Below are 25,733 nucleotides of genomic sequence, written 5' to 3'. Positions count from 1 at the left end.
AACTCACAGCTGGTCTTAGAGCCACTGTGTGCCAGGCCGCTGAGGTGTGGGGCAGGCGCAGGGCTGCGGGCCCATTCCAGGACAGCTCAACTCCTTCCTGGCAAATCTTGGTGCCACAATCTTGTCCTTAGCAGAGGCCCTGGCTCGCCCTCCCCATCTTTGTCTAATACCTGCAGAACTGACTGACTCAACTAGGGGCAGGGCGTATCCTGGGGTGATGCACCTTTGGGGACAGCACAGAAAATGGGCCTGGGGAACAAGGTTAATCAGATCTACCTAACAGAATAAATGTAACATAACCAGTGCTCCTCAAACCTTAGTTGCCACTTAAATTGATGAGAAAGAGGTAGGGAAGTGTTAAGAACTAAAGGATTGGGGCGCCTGGGTGGCTCAGTGGGTTAAAGCCTCTGCCTTCAGCTCAGGTCATGATCCCAGGATTCTGGGATCAAGCCCCGCATCCGGCTCCCTGCTCAGCTGGGAGCCTGCTCCTCCTCTCTCTCTGCCTGCCTCTCTGCCTACTTGTGATCTCTGTCTGTCAAATAAATAAATAAAATCTTTAAAAAAAAAAAAGAACTAAAGGATTGCATTAGTCCACAATCCTGGGCTTTAGTACAAGACACATTCTGAAGAAGGGCTGGGTTTACTTTCTGATGGAATCTTTTAATATAAAACAAAGATAAAACACATCTCAACCCTGCCATCTGCCAGCACGCCTTGTTCTTTACAAGAAGCACGCTAGACCTTACGACTAAGTAGCAGAGTCTTTAGGAGCATTTGGTTGGGAGAAATAGAAAAAGCAGATTCCAGGGAAGCCCGGGCAAGGCCCAAAGCTGAGATTCGTCCCTGAACACTACAGCAGTCCTTGTCTTTTCAGATCCTCATAGGTCTTCTTATTCACAACATTCCCACTGGAGTCTTCATACTCCTCCTGGAAGGAAAGGGGCACACTATTAGCTATGCCTCCTGGGAGAAATGTCTGAACCAGCCTCTGGGTACCTGAGCTCACCCTGGCTTGATCTCATGGCATGCATCTAAGACAACCTTACTCAACAGGGGTCTGCCGGGAATCTAACCCGACTGCTCCAGGCATCCACTGCGTGCCATGATCTAACATATCTGAGGCATCGAGTGTGCTACCATTTATGACCTACCTTTGGGATACCTGAGAAAATAGTCTGTTCACATCACTCTCTGTGTCTAAGATGATGAACGCTGGTTGAGAAAGGGTGACCTAAGGCAACAGTTCTCTAATGATTCCCAAGACCCTAGGTTTCTGCCCTTTGTACCCGAGGCCACTGAAGGGTTGAAAGGGAGGCCAAGAAGGCTGAGCTTCCTCATTTCAAGTATAATTCTCCTTTATTTTATATACTGGAATTCTACATTACAGTTTGTAAAGGACTTCGTTGCTTTAAAAAAAAAAAAAAAGAAAGAAAAGGGAATACTGGAAATCACTGACCTTAAAAAAAAAGGAAGAGCTACCATACCTCACATACACATCATTCCTCATCTCTGAAATCTGCTCTGTGGGATGACTATCTCAGGACCAACAAGGAAACAAGGATGCTTCCCCACCCCACGAGAGAGGCTCATCTCTCACTGGGTGCTCTCCTCAAAGGAGACCTAACCTATGATATGGATTCACAACTTCTTAGCCTGTGAATCCTCATGGCAGGGCAGGACATTGCGTACTCCTCTTGTCACTTCAACATTTCAAGAGCAGAATACAGTCTGTCTTAAGACACACATTTCAAGTCTGACACATGTTAATATCACAAATAAACTAGGCTTACAAGAGCCAATTTACAGATACTGGCACAGAGTACTTGCCACTACTGTGACCCAGGGGCCTCCTTTCTCCTCCCTTCTGCAGGGTGAGGGAGCGGTCACTTGACACTCTCCCAATGCTACATTAGCACCCACCTCGGTGTCAGGCTGCCATCGTTCTGATGCCTTCTGCAGTTTCAGCTTGGCCCACACTGCAGGATGAGAAATGAGCAGCAGTCAAGACTGGACTGAGTATCCATCAGGCAGACAAGTGTTACAACATCCCCGTCCCCATTAAGGTCCTCCTGGATGACCCTGTGCTTGACACTTTTGCCTGCCCCGGACTGGAATTTCAGTTCTGGCCCACCCACAGACAAAACCCCCTCCATGGCAACATTTACCACAATCTCTGCTTTGCTATAAAAGAAAAGTTGGACCAAATATAACCAAAGACCTCTTAGAACAGAGAACTGGTATGCCCTCAAAGAAGTTAGTGTGTACAACCTACTGGAATTATGGGACAAAGTGACCTTATGGTCTTAAAGTTCATTACAGAAGAGAAAGGGAACACCAGGCTGGGTCAAGTATGTTTCTTTAAAGCCTGGTGTGTAGATTTCAAAAGCTTCAGAGGAGGAAAATAAAAGATGAAATATCATGACCAAAAAATCCTAAAGATAAGATAGCTCAGCAAACCCCGAGAACGCTGACAGTTCAGTAAAAGAATTCCGATGAAGAGGAAAGGAACCAGATGCTTCCAGAAATGACCACAGATTCAAAGAGAGCAAGCACACATACACAAGGCAGGACAGGCACTGAACCAGGAAAGAGAGATCTAACTCTGACAGACTGGTGAGGACAGGTGCACTCTCAGAACAGAGATCCAAACAGAACAGCTAGGACAGGCCCACTGAGGAAGAGAGATTAAATATTACCAGTATTAGGAATATTGATTCCTAGCTGCTTCCACATTTCCCACCAAGTAGAGTGACTCTAAACTTGACAAGATAATATTGTGATAAGCAGTGAGTGTTATGTGTAAGAGATGAATCACTAAATTCTACTCCTGAAACTACTTTGACGCTATGTGTTAACAACTAAAATTTAAATAAAAACTTAAAATATTAAAAAAAAAAATACTTGACAAGAGTGGAAAAAATACCATAAGAGAGCAAGTTGAATCCCAATATGGGGGACATAACAGGGAAACAATAGATGAGAAAGTGCTTGGCTCTGTTCCTGGTGTACAGATGCTCGCTTCATCAACCTTTCCTTCCTTGCTCATTGCTTCAAATCTTCAAATGAGCTCAAGTTTTCGGGCCCAGGCAATATGCACATCACAAGTGAACAGAAAATTTATCATGTGCTACAAGGAACCAGGGCAGTGTCTTGTCACATTCTATGTCTAGGCCATTCAGGAATCCAGTCCAGAGTGGTACTGTAATACTGGAGACTGGAAATGCTATTGTGACTGCCTTTTTTTTTTTTTTTGAGTCGTCGTGATTTTTCTTTACAGAAAAGAAATGGATGTAGGAAACTACGGATCAGTAAGGGGATTATTATTCTTCAGAGGGATCTGGAAACAATTAGAAAAGAATGGGATCACCTTGGGCGCCAGGATTCACTATCCTCTTTTTGATGAGCTAGCTGACCCAATAAAAAGCCAGAGACATAGGATTTTAGCAAAGTCATTGCTCTCACTGGCAATGTCCAGAGTTCATTACGTTTACATTTCTTATGCTATTATTGTAGACAACATGGTGGTAACTGAACTTGATGCTATAAATTTATCAGTTAGATAAATATGTACCTAGTGAATATTGGTCTATGGTGACCACCCATCTAAATCATGGGGGTCTCTGGTGGCAATTTCACAGTGCTCTTTCTTAACTGTTTTTTCTACAACTTAAAAAAAGAAAACAAAAAACAGGGGCGCTTGGGTGACTCGGTTAAGTGTCCGGCTTTGATTTCGGCTCAGTTCGATCTCAGGATCTTGAGATCAAGCCCTGCATTGGGCTCCACATGTGGAGCACACTTAGGATTCTCACTCTTCCTCTCCCTCTACCCCACCCCACCCATCTGTGTATGAGCATGTGTGTGCTCTCTCTCTAAAACAGTAATAATAATGATGATGATGATAAAAATAAAAGTTAGATTAAAAACAAATAACCATAGTTTAAATGGGAGTTCCAAATCCCTCCTCCTGGCTAAAAACTCCAGAAGGAAAACTTCAACAGAATAATCTAAAACAAAGACTAACAAGTTAATCCAGCATAAAAGCTATGCCAATGGTTACTTCCCTGTCCACCCCCTTATTAGGGAACACGTCTTCTTGATGGGTTCTGGAAGAAGCAGTAACCACTTGTGCTGCCGACTCCTGGACACCCAGCCGCCTGGACTACTACAGATGGTACCGGACCAGCTGTGTCTCCCCCTAGTCCTATAAATGGGGACACTGAGACCTAGATGAAGCTGGACGATAACAGTCTTGGAAAACTGAGGAAGGGCATCAGAGCAGGGCTGGGGTTACCTGCATGTGAACTCAGGTGAAGATACAAGAAAGTGGAGAAGGTGTACATACAGAGAAAAGCACAGCTGAATAAGCATATTCTTGCAAAAAGGGTGGAGGGCATGCAGTTAGTTTTAGTATGCTTTCTTCCTTAATAACCAAACATTTCTAAGATGTCTACTTCGGAATCTTAAAGAGAAAAGAAGAAAAGGACAATCCAGGTTTAATAAAAAAGAATTCTACCACCAACAGGAAATGAAAAAAAATTACAGAAGCTCTGTATCATAAAAGAATTAACCTCCATTCAGTAATTAATCGCTTACTACTGGTGAGACATCTGGGATAAAGCCTGTCACCATCCAGTGGTGACAACTTCTAGTGGGAGCCAATATGTGTACAATCACTGATCTGCTATGAAAGCCGGAAAGGAAGCCAGAGAGTTAATCCAGGATACTCAAACGGAGGAACAATGCCTGGGGAAATGAGAAGGGGAGAGGCAATGATAAATTTATAGTAAATCTATGATTTACTATATCTATGGAGTAAAAAAGTGAAGACAAAATGATATTGCGAGGTAAAACCATAAATGTTACACAGAGAAACAAAATATTAAGGAAAGTCATGATGGATGGAAATACTGCAACAAATCAAAGAAGTGGCAGTAATAAAAATATGTATGAGAGAGACTGATTAATCGAGACATCTGAATCAAAGGAACAGATTTTGGGGGCATCTGGGTGGTTCAGCTGATTAAGAGTCCAACTCTTGATCAGCTCAGGTCATGATCTCAGGGTTGGGAAACTGAGCCCTGCATCGGGTTCCGCACTGGGCATGGAGTCTGCTTAGCATTCTCTCTCTCCCTTTGCCCCTGCCCCAGTCCCCAGCTTGCACAGAGGGCAAGAGTCGATTCTGAAAATAATTTGGCTAATGGAAAGATGATGGAATCATGAACCTGCCAACAATGTTCTGGAAAAAAATAAGTTTTTCTAAAATCTAGGTAAGACCAAGAAGAGAATCCATGACATTTCTTCCTGGAATCAATTTAATGATCAACTATTTTTATTTTTATTTATTTATTTATTTATTTATTTTTAAAAAATATTTTATTTGGGCACCTGGGTGGCTCAGTTGGTTGAGTGACTGACTGCCTTGGGCTCAGGTCATGATCCTGGAGTTCCAGGATCAAGCCCTGCGTCAGGCTCCCTGCTCGATGGGGAGTCTGCTTCTCCCTCTGATCCACCCCCCTCTCATGTTCTCTCTATCTCAAATAAATTTTTTTAATTAATATATAATGTATTATTTGCTTTGGGGGTACAGGTCTGTGAATCATCAGTCTTAGACATTTCACAGCACTCACCATAGCACATACTCTCCCCTATGTCCATAACCCAGACACCCTATCCCTCCCCCTAATAAATCAAATCTTAAAAAAAAATAAAAATATTTATCTATCAGGGGCGCCTGGGTGGCTCAGTGGGTTAAGCCGCTGCCTTCTGCTCAGGTCATGATCTCGGGGTCCTGGGATCGAGTCCCGCATCGGGCTCTCTGCTCAGCAGGGAGCCTGCTTCCCTCTCCCTCTCTCTCTCTCTGGCTGCCTCTCTATCTACTTGTGATCTCTCTCTGTCAAATAAATAAATAAAATCTTAAAAAAAAAAAATATTTATCTATCAGAGAGAGAGAGTGAGTGTACTCACAGGCAGAGGGAGAAGCAGGCTCTCCAGTAAGCAAGGAGCTCGATGTGGGACTTGATTCAGGTGTTCCAACTATTTTTAGTTTCTAGCATTTTATTTATTTAAGGGGTGCCTGGGTGGCTCAGTTGTTAAGCATCTGCCTTCAGCTCCAGTCATGATCCCAGGGTCCTGGGATCCAGCTCCACATCAGGCTCCCTGCTGGGTGGGAGGCCTGCTTCTCCCTCTCACGCTTCCCCTGGTTGTATTCCTTCTCTCACTGTGTCTCTGTCAGATAAATAAATAAAGCCTTAAAAAAAAAAAAAAAAAACCCTAAAAAATTTTTTTCATTTATTTAAGTAATCTCGACACCCAACACGGGGCACAAATTCACAACCCTGAGAGTCACATGCTCTTTCAATGAAGCCAGCCAGGCGCCCTGACGATAAACTCTTTAACTGGTGAGGGTGAGTGAAAGGAGGAGTATAGCACTGTGGAAAGAGAAAAGACTCTACTGTAGGACATGGGTTTGATCACTGGGTTTTTCTCATTTACAAGGTATGGGACCTTGAAAAAGTTACCTAACTTTCCTCTTCTGAAAATGTGGGTGACTTACTACCTCAATCAACTATATAATTAAAAATACTCTTTTAAATAATTTCTTAAGAATCAGAAATAACAGGGCGCCTGGGTGGCTCAGTGGGTTAAAGCCTCTGCCTTCAGGTCAGGTCATGATCCCGGAGTCCTGGATTGAGCCCCACATCGGGCTCTCTGCTCAGCAGGGAGCCTGCTTCCCCCACTCACTCTCTGCCTGCCTCTCTGCCTACCTGTGATCTGTGTCTGTCAAATAAATAAAATCTTAAAAAAAAAAAATCAGAAATAACATCTTTAATAAAGTCTCAATATAACGTATCAATAATGGATATTTCTAATGGATTTCTAAAACAATGACATCTAGTTCTAAATGCCTCTATTAAAAAGAATAAAGAAACAAACAGAAGAAAGTTCTCACCTAAAGACTTAAGAAAGGAATAAAAAACCCCCTAAGATTACAGGAAGTATTGGCAGGAAGAAGAATATACAACACGAGAGAAATGAAGCACTTGGTTTCTACTCTGTCATGATGAATCAAGGGATTATGGGTTATTAACTGGAGAATCTTTCTAGGCTGGTCCCTTTGTATGAAGAAATAACCTATTTAAATATAAGTAGTTTCAAATGACAGAAGAGAATGTAGTGGTAATCCCATCCATTTTATGTCCTCGATACTGTTTTGATCCCTAAACCTGACAAGTGATTCAAAGGAAAACAAGAAGCACATCTTTTATTTACAGACACAAATATAAAACTTCTGAGGAGAATCCTAATAGGATAAATGACTGCATTAAGAGTATCTATCCCCAATATGAAGGAATCCAGGAATGCTGTTTAATCCAATGCCCGATAAAAGAGTAGTAAAGGTGCAATCTTTCTCTTGCGCAATGTGATTAATAAAACCATCAGCCAATCTTAAAATCAGTGTAGATGCACAAGCTTCATTCCCTTTGAAAACACCAGCCAGGTAAGCATGACCTATCACCTACTTCTATTTAATTTAAGGTAAGACTTGGGGAAAATGCTTAGGATACTATCCATGGAACAAACAAACATGAAACAAAGTTAATCAAAGTATCACTTTTGTTTTAGCAGCTGGCCTGACTGTAAGCTTAAAATGTTATCAATAATCAATCTCAAGGAATCAGGCAAATTGCAGGACATAAAAATATACACATATCCACAACCTGCTGCCCCTAGCCCTGGACACACCAGGGTACTGGGGGTAGTGAGCTGTAGGACTGGCCACTGATCTGGTGTCTAGGGAACGGGAAATAAAGCATACTTACAGGAGACAGCGTCTTCGATCTGTGTCACATTAGCAAAGTGGGCCGTGTTTGGGATGCCCAAACACCTCATGCCATGGGCATGACGCCACTCCTAGGAGAAGAGAGAAGCGAAAGGACGTGAAAATAAGAAGTGAAAGGATGTGAAAGGGGAATATCTGAACACAGGGCACGAGCTCCACTCTATTCATAAACCCAAACTTGACCCTTTGCAAAAGACTCCACCTAATGGCAGCATTCCTTTTGTGGCTCCCCGTTTGTAAACAGCTGGCCACGACTGATAAGGGGCAGTTATTTCAAAGCAGCATTGCATTGTTCTCCTCACCCGGCTGATTTCTCAAACCAAGATCCAGATCTAATAATAGTCCAGACAAAACCTGTGTCAAGACCACAGAAAAACACCACCACTCTAATTAACCAGTAGCCTCCCACACAGCCCCCCTACCAGCATGAGTCAGCACTACTGACGGCAGGTCACCTCTGTAAGTAAGGGCAAAGACTGCTCACCAGGCATGAGCAGGGATGTGCAAGAGAGTACAGAGAGGCAATGACAGTTTGGGCTCGCGGATGGCAAATGGCATGGGCTTTATCTTGGCTGCCAATTCTAATGTACTGGAGGTAGGACTGAGAAAAATTCAGAGATGACTCAGGAGCTCAAGAGAAAAGACCCAAGTGATATGGATGTCTGAGGAAGGAAGCGAGGAGTTCATATACATTCTCTGCCCTTGGTCTAGCAAATCTTTCCATTTGTAAAACTTCCTTCCGAGTACTAAGAATCAAAGGCAGAAACACAATAGGGATGAATCCACTTTCTGGAGTACTACCCAGATAATGCCTTGTCTCAAGAATTGCTTGATAAATCTCATCCTCTTAGCTCCTATTTTTCAAAGAGGCAAACACCCATTTAAGACACAAAAAGGAGGCAGTCAGTCCCTTCCAGTCAGTGGGTAGAGAGCTGAGCAAGGAGTCAGAGGATGGTCTAAGGTGCTGGCAGAAAGATAAAATGAGAGAAGTGTAATAAGCACAAGCAAATGGAAATGAATTTCAAATAGCAGAGTGCCAGAATGCCTCCAGAAACCATCTTGGGCATTATTCTAGGCTAGCAGGGTGCCAAAGGTCAAATGCCACATGCTTGACTTTAGATCCACTCCTTGCTTCTCTTAAGCTCTGGACACTAGTGCTACTCTCAGGACGTTCCTATCCTCTCTAAAAGCTGCATGTTTCACACTTTAATTTCCAGGAGAAATGGCTCTGAATTCCTTACAGCAAAGTGCCGCTGGAAAGCCTTGGGACCTCGGTAGGTGTAATTTCCACAAATCTCACAGTTATAGTTGATGTTTAGACCATGAAGCTTGTACAGCCAGTAGGGAATAGGCTAAAAGAAATCAGAGAGGAAACAGTATTAGACTCATGTCTGCAGCCGCTTCCCAAAACGGGCGATGGGAAGGAAGGTGATAATGCAGGCACGTACTTTGCCATCCCAGCCAAGGGGCAGGTTCTTGGGGTTGTAAATGATCTCATTCTCTTCATCTTCACTTTCACTCTCACTGATCTGCTCTTCCTCCTCTTCTTCTCGCTCTTCCCCGGTCCTTGCCTGCTTGCGTTGTACATTTTCATGAGTGAGATGTCGCTGTTCCTAAGTCAGGTCCAGAAATGAAAGGGAAGTCAGAGAAAAGTAGTACAGAACAAGAAGGGCAATTTTTACAACTCTTGCTGACCCCTCACCTTCCAAAGATATGGTTTTCTTTTTTAAAGATTTTATTATTTGACAGACAGAGAGAAAGAAAGAGCGAGCACAAGCAGGGGGAGGAGAGGGAGAAGCAGGCTCCCCACCAAGCAGGGAGCCCAATGAGTTACTCAATCCCAGGACCCTGGGATCATGACCTGAGCTGAAGGCAGCCGTTTAACCGACTGAGCCACCCAGGTGCCCCGGATATGGTTTTCTTACTTGTACAATAAAGGGAAAATCTTGCCTTCTTATCAAAACTCCTTATCAATAGGCTCTCCCTGATCCTGAAGGAAAAAGTCAAAAGTTTTAGGTCACTTGCCTAAGATACTCATCTTAGGCCACGGACTATTGCAGAACAACCGAGAACAAAGTCTTTTCTGTCTCTAAAAATATTTCCTTACCCAGTCTGTTCTTCTCCTTTCTCACCAAGAAGACAACCTTCTAACTTGCCCTGAGGCTCTCCTCATTCCAGTTCAACTTCCATTTCCCCTCCCAAATTTATGTACTTTTAAAAAACCCCAATCTAACGGTACACTTTGTTTAAAACATTTTGTCCTTTTTTTTTTTTTTTTAAGATTTTATTTATTTGACAGAGACACAGCGAGACAGGGAACACAAGCAGGGGGAGTGGGAGAGGGAGAAGCAGTCTTCCTGCCGAGCAGGGAGCCCAACTTGGGGCTCCATTCCAGGACCCTGTGATCATGACCTGAGCCAAAGACAGACGCTTAACAACTGAGCCACCCAGGTGCCTCTTGTCTTTCTACTGTTTTATTTATAAAAATATTTTTATTTATTTGACAGAGATAGACACAGCAAAAGAGAGAACACAAGTGGGATGAGTGGGAGAGGGAGAAGCAGGCTTCCTGCTGAGCAGGGAGCCTGACTCGGGGCTCGATCCCAGGACCCCAGGATCATGACCTGAGCCGAAGGCAGACCCTTAACGCCTGAGCCACCCAGGTGCCCTCTTTCTACTATTTAAAGAACAAAGTCCAATTTTCCAACATAACTGTCCAAATTATTCTCTGACCATTCCACCCTTACAAGGTACACTCCACACACACTGGTTTTCTTCTCATTATATCCTAATATGTTTTCTCTCCATGATATTTTACCTTCATCCTTTCTGTTTCTTCTTTCTAGAATATTCTTTTTCCCTCTTTCTACTTAGAAAACTCAGTCTCAATGTGTCACAGCACACATCTATTATGCTGCAGTCACTTATCTCCCCCAACCACAAAGTGGCCTTTTCAAGGTCAAGAGGCATGTCATATTCACTATCGTACCCAAGGATTGGGCACAATGTCTGGAAACCAACAGGTATTAATAAATGGTAAGTCAATTGTAAAAATCCTATCAGTACATAACAGGAGCAACTTCTGAAAACCATTCTGGCTGAAACTTTAGAGAGTGGTGCCACCTCCTGGCAGGGAAGGCAAAATGCTCTCAAAGGAGAGAAAAAGTAGTCAGAACATCTTGGGTCAGGGGTACAGATTAGCCTCCCAATCATCTTTAGAGGACTAGCAACTCAGATTGCTGTCCATTTTAGCAGCCAGGTTCACTGTGGAGAATATTAGTGGCCCTAGTGTCCAACATTCTAGCTAGCTCTTTAGTCAAAGCAGTTGGGAACCAACAAGTGACTAGTTGTATAGCTAATATATGCATGTATAGCTATTATATGCCTCAAACAAAGGCAGAATGAAAACACCCACGCAACTGACAGGGACATGTAAACAAGCTATCTGAGCCAGAACTATCACTTAAAACACCATCTGAACAGCTACAAAGGGAAAGGCTCTGAGAGCAGTTGAAAATTGTACAGACACTCTGAAAGGCTGGTCTTCTGCAGGACTCCCAGGGATAGTGCCCATCTTTTTCGGATGAGTGCTGCCCTTTCTTCTACTTTCTCTTCCCTGATAGAGCGATTTCCCTTATATTTCTCTTCCTTTCTCTCTGAGATAAGCATCCTGTCTGGTGAGGCCTTTTTCCACTCCCAACCCACCCTTGGCTCTTTCTTGAAAGAATATTCAATAATCAGCTCATAGCAAGCTTTGTACCACTAACATTCTCGCCCTAGCAAATTCCTTGTTACCTTCTGAATATGTAAATAATGTCTTTTCATAGCAAGTTATACCTGAAACGCTGCTCTAAGCAGACTTCATTCTAATGCCTTTTGAGTATCTGCTTCCATCTCCTAGGTATATTCAGGAACTTCTAGGTATATTCTGGAATGCAAAGAACCTACACCATTCTGGATACTACGCTGAGAGGGTTGTCTGTTCTTTCTGCTTGGCTTCATGACTACTGGGCAACCTTGGGAATATCACCCAACAGGCACCTACGAACAGAACGGAACCTCACTGAAGGGTCAAGTACCTGAGAGAACCTTACTTTCTGCTGAACTAGTTTAAAACCTACCCTTCCTCTTTCGCTCCTAAAAAAAAAAATCCTATGAGTTCACATTTCTCTGATTCCCGTACCTTATAGTATTTACTGCTCTCAGCAGAGTCCATTACTCACCCCAAGAATCTCTACATATTCATAGATCTGGGCTTCTAGGAAAGCAATGTCTTTGTTCCTCTCAGTGTCTCTGGAAACAAGAAAAAAGGTGTATCACTCAAGGATTCTTTTACCCAAAGCCTTATCCCATGTCTGGGAACACTGATTCCAAGTGTGCATTAAAAACTACAAGCAGGGGCGCCTGGGTGGCTCAGTGGCTAAAGCCTCTGCCTTCGGCTCAGGTCATGATCCCAGGGTCCTGGGATCGAGCCCCACATCGGGCTCCCTGCTCCGCGGGGAGCCTGCTTCCTCCTCTCTCTCTGCCTCCCTCTCTGCCTAGTTGTGATTTCTCTCTGTCAAATAAATAAAATATTAAAAAAAAAAAAAACAAAAAAAAACTACAAGCATGTGACAACTGTCATGCTGTGAAAACAAATGCTCTGTTCAGCTCGGGACTTGCTGATGGAAGTATTAAGGTTATTTCTTGGAATGCATGGAAGCTTCCTCTCTAACCTCATTCTAGAAGACATAAAACACATCAAGACACTTAAATTTCCATCATTATAATCTACAAAGAAAATGTAGCATAGGAGACAAGCTCTGGGACAGACTTAGGCCCAAATTCTGACCCTTAGTACTTAGTTACTATGATAGTGGGAATATGCCATACCTTTTCTAAGTCCATGTCTGCAAAAGATTAAGGTAAAAGCTACTTTCTTTAAAAAAAAAAAAAAAAAAAAAGATTTTATTTATTTATTTGACGCAGAGATCACAAGTAGGCAGAGAGGCAGGCAGAGAGAAAGAGGGGGAAGCAGGCTCCCCACTGAGCAGAGTCTAATGCTGGGCTCGATCCCAGGTCCCGAGATCATAACCTGAGCTGAAGGCAGAGGCTTAACCCACTGAGCCACCCGTGTGCCCCTAAAAGCTACTTTTCAGAATTATGAAACACCATTAAAAAAAACAAACCCTGTACAAGCATGTGGCTCAAGAAGAGATTCAACTACAGGGATGAAAGGTACAGCACAGGGAACACACAATGGCACTGTAAGAGTGTTCTATAGCGACAGATGGCAGGTATGCTTGTGTACGGCATAACGTACAGAGTTGTCAAATCACTACCTTGTACACCTCAAACGAATGGAACATTGTGTGTCAACTATATTATAACTAAAAAAAGATTCAATTATCATTAGTAAAAACAAACTTAGAAAAGTATTTTTGGAACCTATTTAGCTTCCATAGCCTCCTGAGGTAACAAAAAGTACCTAGAGGAGCGCGTGGGTGGCTCAGTTGGTTAAGTGTCTGCCTTCGGCTCAGGTCGTGATCCCACGAAAGGCCGTGATCGGGCTTCCTGTTTAGCAGGGAGCCTGCTTCTCCCTCTCTGCCTACTTGTGTTCTCTGTCGAATAAATAAATAAAATCTTAAAAAAAAAAAAATACCTAGAGCTGTTTCAACATTAACCCACTCTCAATCACCACAGTACAAACTGTTCTTGGTGTGTAACAATGATGGCGCTCTCTACCGTTTGCAGAGAAAAACGGCAAACTGTATCTCTCTGAATCAATAATGGCGATAAACCCGGTTGCTGTGGCAAAAATTATCCAGGGAATAACATCTTAGAACTGTCCACAGAGAAGACACCCCAGCCACTCACCGCTTGGTGCCTTTTGACTTGGGATTTTTGGCAAACAGAGAGGTGTCAAGTGACTCCAGGGACTTTCCTTTGGTGCTGAAGAGCCTCTGGGCTCGCTCTTCTAGGGTCCTAAGGAGACAGGAGGGGTAAAGATTTCAGAGTTACTCTACCATATGGTTCTGCATACTTCGGTGGTGCGGGATAACAGAAAGAATGGCATCAGAGTCAGTTATTGTGCAAACATACAGTAAACTGGGACAGTTCTGATAGATGAAGCAGTCTCTTACCCACCACACTTCAAGCCTAACGCTAAGAGTGCAGATTTCAATCTGTCCAGACCCAGGGAGGCCAACTCCTACATAAAAAAAAAAAAAGCCAAGTTACAATTTCATATAAATAGACTTTGAGAAACAACAAATGCTTAAGCTTAGGTCTTTACAGGTGGGTGTGTGGGTGCTCTTGAAGCTGTGGTAAGACCATACATTCCATAGCCAATCGTAGCACTCAGCTCAAACTCTCCAAAGGACTGACTCTATGGTCTAGTTCATATGCAATCATACTGGTAGTGATTTCCTCCACTGTAAGTCTCATACAGTTTATACTTTTCAAAGTAGATGGGTCAACTTTTCTCTTTAGCTTTATCTTTACATGTTTTTTGTAGATGCCTGGTTCCAGGAACTGGTGTGTTACCATAATACATCCATGGCATTAGAAACAGATTGAGTGGTTTCTCTGAGGAGTGAACATGTGGGGCCAGTATAGTTACTAAAGAGAACATACCTCCCAGGAGGAGAATGCAGAAAGGTCAAGATGGGCTCCAGCATGAGTCAGGGCACTGCTTGTCTCTTTCTGGCAAGAACAACAGTAAGATCCAGGTTTAAATGAAGACAAGAGAGCCATCTATCTACGTTACCAGGTGGCAGATGGCCTCTTTCTTATATGCATGTGTGACTATGAATCAAATTCCCATAAGAGCAGAGCCAAAGACAAGATCGTTCATTCTCTCCCTGAGAGTTCAGGAAAACCCAAGTTTATCACCAGGACTGAAAACACATGATGGAGATTCCAGCACATAATCTTTGCCGTCTGGGGTCAGTAAGAACCACACAGCAGTAATGACATAGCTGGCGAAAATGCTCGGCTCGGCCAATGGCAAGGAGGCCCTGACAAATCTCATTCCAAAGCACGCACGGCAGGAACGCCTGACATACGTGGCAGGGGACACCTCACAGTCACACTTATCCGAAGGGATCAGCAGCTAATGCCCTAAGGCGAAGGCTCAGTATTCAAGTAAAACTATTAATCCAGTTCCTCTGCATGTCCTCTCCCCTACCCCACTAAAGCTTACCGGCCATCCAGGAAAGGTACCATTCTCCCACTTCTTCTCAAATTCATTCTGAATCTTCCCAAAAAGTTCATTCTGATCTTGGAGGGGCTTCACTCGATCTGTGTAATCTTGAAGGTACTCAAGTAGCATCTCCAAGTATCTATACAGGAACAATACAGAGAAAACAGAGTATTTTTTTATACACTGTTATGCCCTGTAAAATAAAATTCCAGTGATACCAGTTTTTAAAAGTAATGATACTAATTTTTAGAATGAGCTTACAACTGAATTTTTCCTAACACGTCATCTTTCTGATCTCATTTCATCATCATAATTTCGAATAATAAAATCTTAATTAACTCACATAGAAGATGTTAGGTAAAGAGAAAATGAGGAAGAGAGAAAGTCAGTAGTACAGATCACAAACCAGGGGCATAAAAACAGAAACAGAACTTTCCATCTGCACATCCAGTCATGAACCTCACTTCGGTCACAATGAGAAATGCTAATCTTTTTCTTGTTAAACTCAAGACACAGATCCCTGAATGAGACTTCTTTCTACAATGTAGGGGGCCTGCTTCCCTCTCTCTCTGCCTGCCTCTCTGTCTACTTGTGATCTCTGTCTGTCAAATAAATAAATTTAAAAAATCTTAAAAAAAAAAAAAAAAGTGATTGTGGATTGACAAAATCTTAAAAAAAAAAAAAAATACAATGAAACAAATTTAAGAACAGCCTCATGTAAAATCACAGATGTGCCAACAGATGCACATTCTTCCAGAGCCAGAGTAAGACACATGTTTAAAACTGGCATTCAGTGGGGGTGCCTGGGTGGCTCAGTGGGTCAAAGCCTCTGTCTTTGGCTCAGGTCCTGAACCCAAGGTCCTGGGATCAAGCCCCGCATTTGGCTCTATGCTCAGCGGGGAACCTGCTTCCCTTCCTATCTCTCTGCCTGCCTCTCTGCCTACCTGTGATCTCTGTCTGTCAAATAAATAAATAAAATCTTTAAAAAAACAAACAAACAAGCAAACAAACAAAAAACCCCCAAAAAACTGGCTTTCAAAATCTCTCTCCTCCAATAGACCTGGAAGTCATTTGTGTTCTTATTTCAGGCAATAAAATTCAGAACTCTGCCATCAAATCTTTACATTAAATAACCTAATCAAATCCAGGAGAGGCCTAGAGGCTAGCAATGCCTACCTCTTATATTCAGCATTCTTCCTTTCTTTAGGAATGTCAAATAACTGGTCAAAGATGGAGAGATAGGTGATATAATCCAGCTTCTGAAAAGAAAAATGACAAGAGATCCAGTTAGGGGTTTGCACCAAGTTGCACTATAGTCTCTAATAAATGAGATCAAAACTGAGTGTTGTCTAATAACAAGGACCAGCTCATCTTAGTCTTTTCTTGCCCATGACTTAATTCCTACACTACCTGGGGTGTTAATGCCACTGCACTGAGCCGACTTATCAGACATGCAATTAACTGAAAAATAAAGATCAAATCAATCAACAGTAAGTGAAAGAAACATTTGTCCAACACTAACTGAATGCAAACCGAAGGCTCTGACACCCACTACATCTGAAACTAAGGTTCTGAAGTGCCATTTGTTCACTCATGGCGTCACTTACTGAGCATCTTTGGACCAAGTACGTGGATACAGATGAGAACAAGACAGATACAGGACCTGCCCTCTTGGAGCTTAAAGTACAGTCACTGAACTTTTGGGACATTTCCTCACAACTCCATGAGGAACTTAATCATACACCTTCTTGTGACCTTTCTGAGATTGTCACATTGGATCTCAAATCTTGTGATAAAAGACACTTTTGCAGGCAGAGATTATGTTTTCATATTTTTCACGTACCTATTACATGTGCCTATTGCAGGGGCTCACTGTGAGTTTTTTTAAAAAATATTTTATGTTTATAAAAGCAAAATATGTTTGTATCAATAAGCAATAAAATTTGTTAATAAAATAGTATGGTTGGGGTGCCTGGCTGGCTCAGTCTATAGAGCATGTGACTCTTGATCTCAGGGTCTTGAGTTTAAGGCCCATGTTGGCTGCAGAGTTCACTCAAAAAAATAAAAATAAAAGGGGCACCTAGGTGGCTCAGTTGGTTGAGTGTCCAACTCTTGGTTTTAGCTCAGGTCATGATCTCAAGACTGTGAGATGGAGCCTGGTATCAGTGCTCAGCGGGGAATTTGCTTAAGATTCTCTCCCTCTGGGGGCACCTGGGTGGCTCAGTGGGTTAAAGCCTCTGCCTTTGGCTCAGGTCATGATCCCAGGGTCCTGGGATCGAGCCCCACTTCGGGCTCTCTGCTCCACAGGGAGCCTGCTTCCTCCTCTCTCTCTGCCTGCCTCCTCTCTGCCTAGTTGTGATTTCTCTCTGTCAAATAAATAAAATATTAAAAAAAAAAGATTCTCTCCCTCTGTCCCTACCCTGTGCAAGCATGCACACACACATGCACTCTCTCTCTAAATACATATTTTTTAAAAATTTAAAAACTAAAAATAAAGTAAGACTGTTGTATTCACTATAAAAACCTTTCATTTTACATACTGTTTCATTCCAAGAAAGCCCACTACATCTTTTCTAACGGTTACAAAACACAAGATAGTGTAATTGCTCTCTGTCCAGGAGCCCAGCCTGCCATCCCGACCCACCCCTAGAATGACAGAAGCACTGTCATCCCATGTGTCCTCCGTCCCCCACACCCGACCACCACCACCACTGGCCCTACCTCTGAGGCCTTTAGGTTAATGTATTTGAGGTAACAGTCATGAAGATCAAGATAACGACCATAACCCTCTTCATCTGTGAACTCGACCAAGTCTGAAAGAATCAAAGATATATTAGTGATTCAGACATTAAAGACCACTTTCTTGGACGTGGCTCTTCAAATGGACAGCTAGTTCTCTGTGACACGACATAGCCCTTCTCCCAAATGTCCTCCCTATGCGCATGAAGTTAACAGATCTCAGTTTTCCACGCCAGTAAACTTGAGCAAGGGTAGTACAAAGTGAGTATTTTGTTCAAGTCCAATTTAGGACATCAATCCAGCTGAGAATCTGGCAATAAATTTCTCTGGGGCTCTGTTTTCCAGGGCTCGGAGGGGAAATCCGAGCTCTGTCATGAACCTGCACTTTTGTTAGTGCTCGAGAGAAATGTTGAAACCTACTTACTTTGTGCCTCTTCACTTGGATTCTCTCGAGCCTTCAGAAGCTCCTCAAATTCCACTGACATTGGTACACAGATCTGAGGGGAAGAAAGAAAAATTCAGGTGGATTTTTAACAAAAAAGTTGCAATGTTGCAGAAATGGACTGTATAGTAAGTTAGACTTATGATGTTTGAGACTTGATTTTCATTAGGAGCCTAGTATTATTCGGCAGTTCCCTTGCTTTTATCTTTTCCTTTTTTGGTACCATTTGACTAAAAACTCCTGAAGTAACACATGCTCACAAAAATTCAAAAACACAAAATGAAAAACCAAAGTCCCCCTTTAGCACTGTTAAGAGACCTTTTTACACCATCTGTTTCCAAATTTTGCTCAACATTAGGATCACCTGGGAGTGTTTAAAAAAAAAAAACAAATCTTAAAAAAAATTAAAATATAAAAATCCCCAGAGGACTTAAACATAGCCTACAAAATTTGCAAACCACTATTCTGTATATTTAAATACATGCATATGTACAAGCACCTACAGGCAAGTGCAAGATATTTATTTTTTCACATAATTGGACTTTTTTTCCTTAGTCTATCTCGAGCATCCTTCCAATCCTTTTTAAAAACCATCTATTTCGGGGCGCCTGGGTGGCTCAATCTTCAAGTGTCTGGATCCCAGGGTCCTGGGATCGAGCCCCACATCAGGCTCCCTGCTCTGTGGGAAGCCTGCTTCTCCCTCTCCTGCTCCCCCTGGCTGTGTTCCCTCTTTCACTGTCTCTGTCAAATAAATAAATAAATAAAAGAAAACCATTTATTTCTCATCACCTTTCTACCAAGGCTAGAATAAGGTTAACACACCAGAATGGTACTCATGTCTTCTCTCTTAGTTAGCAAAAGACTTCACGCTTGATGCTTCAAAGGGGTGGGAAGACTTCTGCTGGTGTGACAAAGTGCCCTCATCCATCAAGTCGACCTCAACCATTAAGTCTATAAGCTAATTCTCAGATCTAAATCACAAGCTTTTTTTTAAAATCTCATGCCTGACCCCAGTCACCTAACTTCTACCCACAGCACACTTCTACCTATATAATGTATAACATCACTTGAAAAGCTACATATATAAAAATTCATTCCCATTGCAAGTTACCTCTTTATCTCCCCCAAGGGAACAAACAACTTTCCAGTTACACTGGAAAGAATAATCCATAACCGACCCCTTTCCACATCTGCTACAGCCATGGCCTTGTTCCCTTCCCCCCCCCCCCAGAACTCCTTCTCCTGGGGCATCTGGTTGGCCCATTCGTTAAGCATCTGCCTTCAGCTCAGGTCATGATCCTGGGGTCCTAGGACAGAGCCTGGCATCGGGCTCCCTGCTCGGTGGGAAGCCTACTTCTTCCTCCCCCACCCCCCTGCTTGTGTTCCTTCTCTCTCTGTCTCTGTCAAATAAACAAAACAAAACAAAACCAAAAACTCCTCCCCCTAGAACTCTCGTCAGCTGTTCAAGATGTTCAATCGCTTCTAGATAACTGGGATATAATCCCTGTTCCTTATACTATTTCAATACAGTGGGGTACACATTCACTGTCATAAAATATAACCAGATCATAAAGATTAATTCCAAGGAAGGAATGGATAAGGAAATATACTTCATGAAAAAGTTGGCCTCTGGGCTAAACCCTGACAGTACAATGATCACTGTTAAGCAAGTAAAGCCTCTTTGTGTTAGTTGGATCCCCTAGGTAGCAGATTTCAAGACAGAGTTAGGAGCGCAAGGAGTTTATTGGGGGTAATGCCTGGGAAAGATAAAAACCAGGATGGAGGATGACTAGGCAGGGACAGCCTACACTGTGATTCAGACCAAGTCTTTACCTTCCCAGTGGGGAGCTGTGGAGCAAAGAATGCTCATTACAAGAGTCTTGCACTGAATGGAAATATCCAGGCCACAGTATCTTCACTTGTGCTCTGTCCCTGGCTGGGCTACACAGGAAGAGAGTGGCCTTGGCCTAAAGATGAGGGGGAAATTGAAAGCACTGGAGTTGTATGATGTCTCCTAAACGGTTCTTTTGAAGAGACATCTGCATGGTGCACCTCCGTCCTCCGTATGCTTTTCCTTTAGTATGCTCTTCAGGCAGGTTTGGAAAAAATACTTTCTGAGTATCATACCTCATTTGGGTGTTTCCGATGGAATTCCTTTATTTGCTTGAGTCTATTATAAAACTCGGCAAATTCATTGGGTCCTGAAATGGCATTGAGTTCCTCCTTTCGTAATCTGCAATATCAGAAAAAATTCAAAGAACACAGTGCACAAAATCAGTCCTTGAAGCATGGCTCCTCAGAGGCGCTAACTGCAGAACTAGAAGTGGCTGTCACTTACCCATCCTTATCATCATACAAATCCCGCAGGTTCCCACTGACTTCCATGTACCTCTGAAAGATAAGCACAAAACCCATCAGAACAAAGCAATCTGTACAACTACAGGGCTAAACAACCAACAGAGCTCACTAGTCAAGGCCCCAGGGAAACCCTGAGAGATGTTAAAAGCTCCTAGTCTCTTTTTTAAAACTTTTGGGACCAGATTTGCTTCAGAATTTGGAACTTCTAAGTCGGAAAAATATTATATATCATGTAACATCCCTACTGGAATCTGGAACACCTATTAATGATTCTGCAGTGAAAATTACGCATTATTTAATAAATGGGCTAAAGACCATTGAAAGCTTATCTGTTAAGGTCAGGGTTTTGTTGCCAAATGAGATCAAGTCAGATTTTGCTACCAAGTAATTACAATCCCCCATCCCCCCAAAACCACAAAGAAAATCTTTGTTTTTCCAGTATTTTGGATTTGGGAATTTAAATAAGGAACTAGGGGCTAACAATACTAATTATCTTCAGCGAATCGGAAACTCTGATTAGGTCTTTCAGTCCTTTCTAAACAGACTTCAAATACATGCAAGAATAGAGAGCATTGGGGCGGCTGGGTGGCTCAGTGGGTTAAAGCCTCTGCCTTCAGCTCAGGTCATGACCCCAGGATCCTGGGATCCAGCTGCACTGGGCTCTGCTCAGCGGGGAGCCTGCTTCCCTTCCTCTCTGCCTGCCTCTCTGCCTACTTGTGATCTCTGCATGTCAAATAAATAAATAAAATCTTAAAAAAAAAAAAAAGAATAGAGAGCATTTTGTATAATGAACCTTCATTTACCTATCACTCAGCAGTTAGTATCAACATTTTGATTCATTTCCTAAAAGTACAAAATTGAACTATTACTAAGCAAACCTGGTTTGCTAGGTAAAAATTTCAAAATGGTATTCTGGGAGGAAAACACTAATACCCAACATTGGGGCGGGGGGCGGGGTGTAGGGATGGTATCTTTTGTGCCTGGGCCACTGACTCCTCTCAACGATTCTTTGTACATCATGGAGCACAGGATGGTATGAATAAGAGGTCCCATTCTCAAAGGTGAGGAAGGACAGCTCAGCACCCTCGGGTTTGGAAGCCGCGAGGACTTCTCCAAGCAGACACCCCTCGACTGGTCAATCTGGCTGCCTTTGGCTGGACTGGTCTCATACTGAGACCCTGAACCCCGCCTTCCCTCTCTTTCGCAGCTCATCCCGACCCAAAGAGAAGCGGACAACGGAGCACTCACATCTTGCATGGCCCGTGTGCGGTGGTCAGAATTGATCTGGTCCCGGAGCTGGAGAAAAGCAAACGGTGACACAGGCGCCGTTAGTCGGAGTTCTGAGGGTGGAAAGGCCGCCCGAGGGCGGAGCTTAGCCACAGAGGTTTCAGCGGCTGCCGCCGAGGCCTGGGGGGCGCTGGGCTTCGTGGGGCGGTTACCACGGCCAGAGCTCGGAAAGGAAGCCCCGGAGGGAGCCGGGGATGGGGCGCGGGAGGATCTCGGGGCCAAAGAAAGCTCTCCGAGGTTAAACACCGGGATGGGGCCCAGCCTCGACGTAGCCTTTGCCCAAGCCCCACTCACCGTAGACTTCTTAGTGAGCATCTCTTTGGCCATGACATCCATGAGCCGTTCCTTTTCCTCATGATACCGCCGCTGCTGCTCCAGAATTGTCTCCATTTCTCCGCCGCCTCTGCACCTCGATTCAGACCACCGACACGGCCGGAAACGACTCCCGCCGCTTTGCGCGCCCGCGCCCCACGCTGAGCGTCCGGGCGCACCAAAGTTCCGCGGACGCCGGAAGTGCCTTGGGGACTCGAAGAAAAGGGAGCATCACAAGGTAAGCATAGCCGGTGCGCTGGAGGTGGCAGCAGTGCCCCCTGCTGGCCGGAGGTGTCGTGGAGCGATGCAGAGTAATTTCCAGGTGCCTCTAGGGGGCGTACAGAAATTCAGGAATCTGAGGTTAAGGGGCCGACTTCCTGGAGTTTTTATGAGGCGGGCGGGGCAGATAAGGGACCTCCCGGACTGAGGAGTAGTTGAAGAACCTGTATGGGAGTTGGGGGACCGGACGTTGAGTCGTTAGCTTTCAGCGTGACTTCTGTTAACGTTTTTCCTTCTCTAGACCTCGGTGTCCTTCTTGCCTCTGCCTTCAGCTCAGGTCATGATCTCAGAGTCCTGGGATGGAGCCCTACACTGGGCTCTCCGCTCAGCAGGGAGCCTGCTTCCCCCTCTCTGCCTGCTGCTCTGTCTGCTTGTGATCTCTCTCTCTGTCTGCTTGTGATCTCTCTCTCTGTCAAATAAGTAAATAAAATCTTTTTTTTTTTAAATATCTTTTTTTTTTTTTTTTTTTTTTTGGGTAGCTCAGTCCGTTAAGCACTTGCCTTCCGCTCAGGTCATGATCCCAGAGTCTTGGGATCGAGCCCCACATCAGGTTCTCTGCTCAGCAAAGAGTCTGCTTCTCCCTCTGCCCACGGCTCCCCCCTCCCCCGCCCATGCCCGCCAGTGGGGGCGTTCTTTTTCTCTAAAATAAATAAAATGTTTTAAAAAACAATAATAAGTTCACATGTGGAGAAAAATCTAATTGTAAGCAAGGGGTCTGGTTAAATAAAAAATGGTACATTCATGCAGCGAAATGCTATACAGCCATAAAAAAAGAATGAAGCAAGTTTCTAGGTATAGAAATTAAAACATATGTCCATGTATTCAGACGGTCATAGCAGTGTTATTTATAATTAACAAAACTGGTCACAGCTCCAACATCCATTAACTGATGAATGTTTAAACAAAATGTGGTATATCCATACAGTGGGATAGTATTCAGCAATAAAGGAATGTTACAATATAGATGAACCATGAAAACATCATACTAAGAAAAAGAAGCCATACACAAACAATGACATAGGATATATTGAGATGAAATGTCCAGAAAGGCAAATTTATGGAGACAGAAAGTAGATGAGTGGTTGTCTGTGGCTGGAAACAAGATTGGAAATGACAGCAAATTTGGTGGTGATAGAAATGTTTTAAAATTGGATTGTGGAGAAAGTTCCACAACTCTATTAAATTTGTTCAAAGTAATTGAATTGTACACTCAAAGCGGGTGAATTTTATGTTATGGACTTTATGGAACTTATCCCTCATAAAGTTGTTAAAAAAATCTATATGAACTCAATGGAAAGATGGCCACACAAAGTGAAAAAAGATCTAGACACATAATACTGTGTATAAAAATAGATGCATGAAGAGGTTATTTCTGTGAGGATATCCAAGTAACAGTAAACAATGCTTGTTTATGAGGAGATACCCCAGAAGATTTGGTACAGGCGGGAAACTTTTCTTTGTGTGTACCCAGCATGAAAGGTTTTTTCTTAACATATACATATATTACTTTTACATTTAAAAAAAATGTTTATTTATTTATTTAACACACACACACACACACACACACACACACACACACACACACACAGCCAGAGAGTACAAGCAGAGGGAATGGCAGAGGGAGAGGGAGAAGCAGGCTCTGCACTGAGCAGAGAGCCGGACCCCAGAACCCTGGGATCATAACCTGAGCTGAAGGTAGCTGCTTAACTAAGCCATCCACCCCACTTTCGCATTTTAAAACATAAACTTAAAACTCAAAATGAAAATACGTATGTATGTAAGCATGCTTAACGAAAAAGAACCAGGAGGCTGTAATATATCAAGGAATTATTAGTGATTTACCTATTCTCTTTACTTTTTGTAAGTCTCCAATTTTTCTAAAATAAGAATGCCTTGCTTTTTGTTTTTTAAAGTTTGAAAAATAACACAGGGATAATGACTCTTGTCTTGCCGGCTCATGGGGGTGTTATGAGGGTTATATTTATGCCTAAAAATTTAAGCAAGATTTCAACCTTAGAGAGAGCACCCCTGGCAAAATTCACCAAAGGCGCACCCCCCCCCCCCCCCCGTGGGAAATCTCCATTCAAGATTAAAGACAATCTGTGTGTGTGTGGGTGGGGGTCGGTTTGGTAGGGTTTGTAATCTACCATATTTCATCAAATATGAGATGCCATCAAATGTTAACTCCACCATTATTTTATGTTCCACTAAGAAAGAAAAAATTGTTAAACTATGTCACATCTTCTACTATACAATGCACCTGGGTTTCCAAGATGTTAAATCTGAAAAATGTTTCTCTTGAAATCAATGACACCGTAACTGTGTATCTTTTCCTCTTAGATGGGTGGACCACTTAAGCAAAAGCATTCACCTTCTTTCCCTTAAAGCCTTCTCCTTTTCCGGTCCCTTGAGCCAGTTGGCAAGTCCTGTTTTTTCCACCCCTGATGCCTCTTTACCTCTCTCCTCCACCCGTGCACCGGCTTCCAGCAGAGCCTGCTCATCTTACCCCTGATATCCATTATTCATGCTGTAGCCAGAGTGATCACTTATGCCCCTGCTTAAACATTTCCACTGGCTGCTTTACCCTTAGGGTGAGGTCTGTTTCACTTGGCATTAGATTTTTTGTGACCTGGCCTCTGCCCGCCATTTTAGTCTCTTGGCACTTCCTCCGAATGAAATTATTTGCTGCTTCCCCAAAGCGCCATATGTTTTTTCAGCTCGCCTGTTCTTTGCACCAGCTGTTTTCTATGCTCGGACGACTACTCTTCCTCAACAAGTATTTATTGAACAAGTAGTAAGTACCAGGAGCTGAGAAAGTAGTGCGAGCAAGGCAGGCGCGAGCCCAGTTCTCGTAGAAGCCGGTGGGAGAGACAAAAATGTAAACATGTAATTATTAATTATAAGCACGCGTGGTGGGTATTTGTAAAGGTTTGTTGAATATGTCAACCACAGCCCCAGAAAGTTTAGGATTCGAATCGGCCCGGAATCCACCTGTGATTACTTAGGTGACTTTGCGGAACTGCCGAGTGGAGTCTCCACCTCGGTGAAATGGAAAAATGCGCGCCCCGCAGGATTTCTGGGAGGATTTAGTGTGAGATACAGATGATCACGCGGGTCGGCCGGACTGGTGGGCCCCTCTCCCAGGGGACGCGAGGGTCCACCCGCACCGTGGCGCGGGTCCCCGCCCCAGGAGGCGGCGGGCGGGACCAGGAGCTCCCTAAGCCGCGCGCCCCGCGTGTGCGCACCAGGGTGCCTCCGACCGTCCCCGGCCGAGGGCGGGGCAGGGGCCGCGG

The 25,733-nt window shown here is 43.5% G+C and overlaps 1 protein-coding gene across 1 annotated transcript; it reads right to left on the bottom strand.

Annotated features, from left to right (window-relative positions):
* Nucleotides 1–559: 559 nt before the first annotated feature.
* Nucleotides 560–22,343, bottom strand: SF3A3 (splicing factor 3a subunit 3). Its single transcript, XM_046027504.1, has 17 exons — nt 22,144–22,343; nt 21,811–21,858; nt 20,543–20,595; nt 20,332–20,437; nt 18,187–18,259; nt 17,745–17,836; nt 16,200–16,282; nt 15,024–15,162; nt 14,456–14,524; nt 13,963–14,030; nt 13,697–13,804; nt 12,064–12,133; nt 9,289–9,453; nt 9,082–9,192; nt 7,821–7,911; nt 1,921–1,976; nt 560–928 (listed from the first exon to the last, which is right to left on the bottom strand). Exons 1-17 carry the CDS (start codon nt 22,237–22,239, stop codon nt 851–853), a joined length of 1,506 nt encoding a protein of 501 aa, XP_045883460.1. The 5' UTR covers nt 22,240–22,343; the 3' UTR covers nt 560–850.
* Between the last annotated feature and the right edge of the window lie 3,390 nt (nt 22,344–25,733).

This window comes from Meles meles, chromosome 1 (assembly GCF_922984935.1).
Source record: "Meles meles chromosome 1, mMelMel3.1 paternal haplotype, whole genome shotgun sequence".
Lineage (NCBI taxonomy): Eukaryota > Metazoa > Chordata > Mammalia > Carnivora > Mustelidae > Meles > Meles meles.
This window is presented reverse-complemented; position numbering and strand designations above follow the sequence as displayed.